General features: G+C 39.0%; 1 protein-coding gene across 1 annotated transcript in view; it reads left to right on the top strand.

The window, feature by feature from the left end:
• Positions 1-4890, top strand: part of LOC138028769 (uncharacterized) — a 70018-nt gene extending 65128 nt beyond the window's left edge. Inside the window, exon 38 of the mRNA XM_068876381.1 lies at positions 4282-4890. Coding sequence (XP_068732482.1) covers positions 4282-4402 — 121 coding nt within the window. The 3' untranslated portion in view covers positions 4403-4890. The remainder of the gene's footprint in view (positions 1-4281) is intronic.
• Positions 4891-7500: the final 2610 nt, after the last annotated feature.

Below are 7500 nucleotides of genomic sequence, written 5' to 3'. Positions count from 1 at the left end.
ACAGGATCTACAGTCAACATTGAAAATGCAAATGCCACAGTCTTTCAGCTTTCATGGCTGCTATGTTTCCATCATAAAAACAACTACATGCGATGAACTAATAATCGACGAACAGTTGAAAACTTGGCCCAATTATCAATCGCCAACTTGATCTAGTTCATTTGAGCTTTTCTTGCAGTTCATAAAAATATTGTGGGCCATTGCACTATTTTAAAGATGTCTTTTTTTTTTACATGAACAGTTTTGGTTGGACCAACTTCACATCTGAATGGATGAATGAATGAATGAATGAAATTTCACAAGCTACGCTTTTCGATCACGTGTTTGTTCGGGGAGCAGGGCTGGCGCAGGGATGAGAGCACTCGCCTTTCACCAATGTGGCCCAGGATCGATTGCCGGATTCTCCGCCATATATGGGTTGAGTTTCTTGGTTCTCTACTCTGCTCCGAGAGGTTTCTCCCCGGGTACTCCGCTTTTCCCCTCTCCTCAAAAACCGACATTTGCAGGCGTAGCTCAGTTGGCTAGTGCGCGGCTTTCGGAGCAAGGGGTCCCCAGGTCGATCCTTGGTGACTCCAACGTCTGTTTCCTTTTTCCTCTGATCCGTGTAGCTATAGCTTTTAATATCCGTGAAACGGAGCACTGACAGAGGGAGGGAGTAAAAGGCGCACCGTCGGCTTCCATTGATACCAGTTTCGTAACTGAAGGAACTACCGACTTTAAATAAATCGACTTTGACTTTTATGTAAATTTATACAAATTTGGCGCAATCGAGCGTGACGCTTTCTTTCGTTTTATTCCCAAATAAATATTTCTTCAACTTGCATTTGCTAACTTCATTATCGCCTTTCTGTCTGACTAGTTGGGTGATACTAAAACAATCAGACACTTCGCACTCAAGGGCCACGGGTCAAAAGCCCATGAGGTGAAGCCGAATGGGCTATTGACCTGTAGCCCAAAAGGACTACGGGTCTAATTGTTAATTAGAACCCGATGTATCTTCTTGCATGCCTTTTTTTTCTTTTTGTATATATTTAAATTTACGTTTTAACATAATATAATTTGTTTTGTTTTTGATTGTTTGCTTTTCTTTTTCTTTTTTTTTTTTTCTTTTTTTTTTTTAACACTGCTTCTTACGCACAGAATACTAAGGTGAAAGCATTAACTGTGGTCCGCTCTTCCTGTTAGCTGATCAATATGCCGATGATGACAATAATAATGACAATAATAATAATAATCATCATCATCATCATCATAAGACGTAAGAAGAGGCATCTTCCATAGAGACAGTCTGTCACCGCTGTTGTTTGTCCTGTGAATGATACCACTGACTTTGATCCTGCGAGAGGTAAAGGCATGTTATGAATAAGACCATAAATACATGTAGTGCAAAGTTAATCATCTATTGTTTATAGATGACTTGAGACTGTTTGCCAAGAGTATTAACCAAATCGATTCACTTGTGTAGATACTTTGTGTTAAGCGAGGATATCGAAATGGAATTTGGATTGAAGAAGTGTGGTGTACTGGTTCTCAAGAGAGGAAAGGTTGTGAAGATGAATAGCGTAACCCTTCCATATGGGCAGGCAATGAAACAAATGACAAGGGTGGATACAAACATTTGGGTTTCCCAGAATTAAACAGTGTAAAGGAAGGGGAGATAAAGATTTAGTGTCAGAAGTAGTATTAGACTTGCCACAAGTCTACCATACGAGAATCCCAGGAGAAAATATTTTGGCGAGCGAAGCGTGATTATTCGGACGCGAATTGGATGAGCGCGCGACGAAGTCCTGAGAGGTCGACTTTTCTGTCTTGCAAGGTTTTCATTTGCGTTTTGCGCCAAAAAGGGGACGACGTCGTTAGCAAGTTCTGCACTTGAATGGCTCGATCCGACAAAAACAATCGAATTTATATTTGTTTCTCCGAACTCGAAAGAGGAAATTTGTTTACTTTGAGCTAAATGTATCAAAAGCAAAGACGAAATAAACCGAAAGCTTATTTCAACCTCGAGTCGCCGCTTGGAAAGGAGATCTCCAGTGATAGAAACGAAACACTAGTTAGGAAGATTAACGAGAGAGGGAAAGCTTCGAATGGTCAAGAAAGACAATTGATGTCACTCATGAAAGATTAGGTAGGCTTCAGGTGTAGGAGACTGGCCAGACTGGTATTAAAAGACATGCTAAATCGGGAAAAGAAGTAGAGAGACATCTTACTGAAACTTACATTTAGCGATGCAATGAATCGCATCGATGAAGACATATTTTAAAATATTTTTTTTCATTCGGCGAAAAATTTGGCAATAGTTGTCAAGAATCGCCTCGAGACTTCCAGACACCAGATGATACTTAAGATTTAAAGTGTCCTCCAACTGTTGCTTTGAACAATCATCTCCTACATAGGACGCTCTAATGCAACGACAATTGAGGCTAGGGACTAGACGATAGAATTGCAATACTCTCCAAGTAAACGACCAAAATCGTACGGGGCTAGCTCAAAGGTTAGACTTTTCCCAGATCCGGTTCGCGCTGACACAAACAAATCTCTGCGAGACAGATATGCTTGAATTGTTTACTTTTGATAGTCGCGCAATTCGGAATACCCTGTAGATTCAGCCATCACTTATGTTGAAAGTCACGCTTCGCTGAGTATGGCAAATTTTGATTGTGAACTCTATCCCCTGGGGTCCACAAGGACTACTCTGATTGATCTAGCTAAGCGACCCGTTTTTGGGTCGCTAAATTGGCGCCAATCAAGTATGAAAAGTCCATCGTCCCGCGCGTTGTCTACATGAGATGAAGGCTTTCCGAAAGTCTAAAGGAGTATAAGAGGAGACTGAAGTTAGTGCTGAAGTCAAAATTAAACGGCAAGAATAAGATCCAAGCATTTAACACGTGGGCAGTGGCGGTCACGAGATATGGAACTGGTATCATCAAATGGACAAACAATGAATTGAGAACTCTGGACAGAAAGACCATGTATGAAGCATTTCATCCCAAGAGCAATTTGACACGTTGTACCTCAAAGCCACTTATGTCATTGAGTACGAACAAAGAGTAGAAAGCAACGAGTTTAAGAAGGCTTGGCATGAGGAGAAGTTAAGGAATTGGAAGGGGAAGTATTTCAGAAACATTCCAGACGTGACAGCTGTTGTTGGAACGTGAGAATGGTTGAGTAAGGCGGATCTGAAAGAGCAGACTGAGGCCCTATTATGCTATTAGGGCCAACAGCGTGAGACTTTATATTGATAAGACGGCGGAGTCCCCCTTGTGTAGATTATGTGGTGAGAAGGTTGAGAACAACCATCACGTTATGAGCGGGTGTAAGAAGTTAGCTCAGAAGGAATACAAACGCAGATATGACAACGTTGCGAAGGTTTCCACTGGAAACTGGTTGAGAAATACGGATTAGAGCAGAGCAAAAAGTGGTATGAGCATACACCTGAGAGTGTAGTAGAAAATGAAAGAATCAAGATCTTGTAGTATGTCTGTATCCAATGTGACTATGTTATTGAAGGTAGCATCGTAATCATCTACAATAAGGAAGAGAAGAACTGCTTTATTTTTGACATCGCTATCTCGGGAGATTCAAGACTCAGTAAAAAAGAAGGGTGAAAAGGTTGAAAAATACCAAGACCTGAAGAGAGAAATAATGAGAATGTGGAATTTGAAAAGTGCTCAGGTAATACCTATAATTGTTGGGGCCCTAGGTGGAGTAACAAGAAAGTTATGCGACTGCGTTGGGAAATTGGGCATTACACTCCGAACAGCTTTCCTACAAAAGACTGCACTATTAGGAACAGCAAGGATTCTAAGAAAGGTGCTTGATACATAATCTATAAAGGAAAGATCGTGTGGAACCCTTGGTCGTAGCTTATGCCCCGTTTCCTCAGTCTTTTAAAGCGGCAAAGATCAGCCTATGAAGGTGAAAATAATAATTATCATAATAAAAACAATAATAATAATAATAAATAATAATAATAATAATAATAATTATTATTATTATTATTATTATTATTATTATTATTATTATTATTATTGAATAAGATTACTGCTTCTACTACTAATAATAATGATGATAATGATGATGATGATGATGATGATAATAACTTTATTATTTACCCACGGAGTCCAAATTCACAATAGGCCTTTCCTCGGAGCCCTGCAATTACAAGTGAGCTAACTTAAATAACACATTGAAAACAATGTATGTCATGATGAATAAATAGTTTAAAATCTATTAAAATATAGTTTTTCACGTCTTTTCTGATTTTCTTAAAATTTACAGATTCTCCAATCGCGTTGGTGTCAGTGATGAAGCGGCCACTCCGGAACTGAAAACCTTGGGATTCACTAATGAGGCTTATCGTAACGATTTGGGCTATAAAGAAAATTGCCGACACAAGTAAGATGGACGGCAAAAGCTCCGTTAGGAAAAACGTAGATTATGGACCGTGTGCGCATTGAGTAGTTGACGTTCAACAGTTATCAGCGATCGTCGACATTAAAGCGAACACTTGCCTTTGTTTTTCCTATAATAATTTCGCTCGTGTGATTTTCTTTTCTTTTCTTTTTTATATTTCATTTCGTAGAGGAGACAAGGTGATTAAATAAAGTGTTTCTTGCACGCCAAAAGCATAAAAGTAGTTGATGTGACTTGAGAAAATTCCGTAGGTTAGAAACAGATCAATGCAGTAGGATTACCCACACTAATTCCGGTGAGATCTAAAGCAGCAGTCTATCTAGCTGTCAGTGGATGCATCTGTTTAGTCCATATAGCGTCTTGCCGTGACCGGCTGGCCACATTTATATAGGTTTTTAAGTAAGGAACGAAATAAATCGTTGGTTCTCGAAAGTAACGTTAACTTTTACACCTGTAAACGTAAACGTGCTAAAAAGTAAATAAAGGTGCTTTTCGAAATAAAGTTTGCGCCTTCATTGAATTCGTATTATTTGACTAAAATAAAACATTAAAATGGCTACAAAATTTACGATTCTACATGAAAAAGTAATTTACAGCACTGTTGGTGAAAAACGAAAGTGTATGAACGGGAGAGGAGAAGGTCACATTTACAGGTTACCTCCTCCAAAAAAGAAGATATTGTACACCCTGTTCACCGGTAGAAAAAGGCATGAATATGGGCAGTTGTAATGTTGTGTATACAGGGTGATTCGAGAAGATCAGCTAAGAATTTTGTTTGCAATTTCTTATATGACATTTATCAATTGTAACTTCATATTCCCAACCCATGAAAAGACACAACAGAAATATTTGGGGTACAGGGGTTGGGGAAAAAGTACTCGAGTTGCCCCTAAAGATAACCGTAGGGTCCTAATCCTCAGGCCACATCCAGTTCACCAGGCTAAGAGGTCCAAATCATTTCACGGATTTTTAGTCTCAGGGCCACAGGGAGGTATTAAGCCTATGATGGAGAGCTAATCCCCAGGCAACATCCAGATCACCAGGCCCCTGAGAAGTCCTAATCCTCTCATGGGGTTCTAATCTCAAGGCCACAGAGAGTTCTTAATCCGCTCATAGGGCCACTTAGTGATCAGCACAGCTATCCTGTGCTCCCATTCTACCAAGACAGCTGACCATGTGAGTTTATGGGGCAAAGGGCGACCTGTATGGAGCACTTTATCCCCACCCAGTTTAATGTGATACAAATACCTTGCCAAGAAAATATTATCATCACTGAACCTGTTAAAGTATCAAAATGAAAGGGGACAGTATACGGTGCATGTCCAAAGCAGCACTGGGCTGAGTGACTATAACAGTATTTAACCCAAGACTTAAAGGAACAGACAGGCTGTTCAAGTCCATTAGAGTACTAAGCTAAATAATTGTGACATTTGTTACAAAGTCTGTAATGGGCAGACATGCCGCATAAGTCTACTACAGTACTGGGTTTTAGAAAACTAACTAAAATCTGCAACAAATGAACTCGTTCACAAAGTTAAATATTGGAACGCTATGCAAAACATAGTTTTGGACTATGTTGAATGAAGCATAGTAAACTAATCGCTTGAAATAGATCTGTACTCTGTAAAGTGTAGCCAACATGCAAGCAAGACAAGGGGGTAGGTGGGTGGGAATTTTAGATCAACAGTTGGAAATGTAGAAGAATTATGAACTGTGCAAAAAAAAACTGAAATGGAAGTCCCTTTGTTTGGATTGACAGCAGATATTTCCTGCATTGCCATTGGCCTAGCTATAACAGCCTGGAACATGTTGAGTGCAATAAGTCAAATTGACCTTTGGAAGTAAACACAACACCCACTGACTTGCCAGCAGATTGCATGAGCGATACAAGAGCTTTCAAACTTTAATTTATATTGCATATAAATTGTCTTCTTAGAATATTCGCTTGGCACTCATTATATAGCCTATCGTGTTCTGCATAGACTTTTTTGCCACCGCCAGACACAGGTAACTATCATTTCCTGGCTTACGTTTTCTCTTGCCCTCGTCACTTAAATTTGTACATTTCTTTATTTTCCCAGGGCCCCTATTTATACCGAGCTTGAAAATGAATAGACTACCCTGGTTAAGGAGGCTGGAAAGGGTTTTCAGCTGAGCGCACGCGTAAGCCACACACGCAATTCTAAAAGCTGCTCGGGTCAGCCCATGATTCAAAATGGCTCACCAGAAAAAAAATAAATAAATACCCGTAACTTCGCTCACCTTTCTTCTAATTCTTATATATATATATATATATATGTGTGGGACATTTGGGGTGGCTTTATAAGCTTAACCTCCATCCCAGACATCAGCACTGCACTGATGAGGCCCAGAAGGCCGAAACAGTACTGTCTGCAGTTAGTTATATATATATATATATATATATATATGAAATATAAATAGACATCTCCTATACACCAAAACTACAAAAATTGTGCACAAACGGTATAACGGTCGATTAAATCCGTTTGGGTTGGCCTATAGCTCCACTGGCGCCTGCTTTCAAATGCCCAGGGGACGCATGCGAAATAGTGATCTTGTAACCCCCCTTATTTTTCGTGATTTTGCAACTTTACTAGTTTATATCTCTGCTTCCGGACTGTGAATTTTTTAAAATGTTTTTGTATGTTAGCTTAGATTAATTTTTAAAAAAAATTATGTCGGTGAAAAAAAAAAAACAAAAAAAGCAGACAATTTTCAAGAAAAGTGATTTTTCTGGAAAACTGACCTGCAGATTTTTTGGAACTTTAAATATTTTAGAGATTGTTTCTAACATTATCTGGTAATTGACCTGCAGATTTTTTGGAATTTTAAATATTTTAGAGATTGTTTCTAACATTATCCGGTAATGCTGAATGGAAAGATTTCACCACCCCGTTTTTTTTTTCAAAAAAGACTATATATCTTTGCCATGGTAACTTACTTACTTACTTGCAGCCTTCCTTTCTAAAAATGTTATAAGGAAAAATGATGTTTTTTTCCTGATATATTTGAGGTTTGGTAAGACTGATGACGATTTGTAGCGTTGAAGCTTTCAGAATTCAT

The sequence above is a fragment of the Montipora capricornis genome, chromosome 13, assembly GCF_036669925.1.
Source record: "Montipora capricornis isolate CH-2021 chromosome 13, ASM3666992v2, whole genome shotgun sequence".
Taxonomy (NCBI): Eukaryota; Metazoa; Cnidaria; class Anthozoa; order Scleractinia; family Acroporidae; genus Montipora; species Montipora capricornis.
This window is presented reverse-complemented; position numbering and strand designations above follow the sequence as displayed.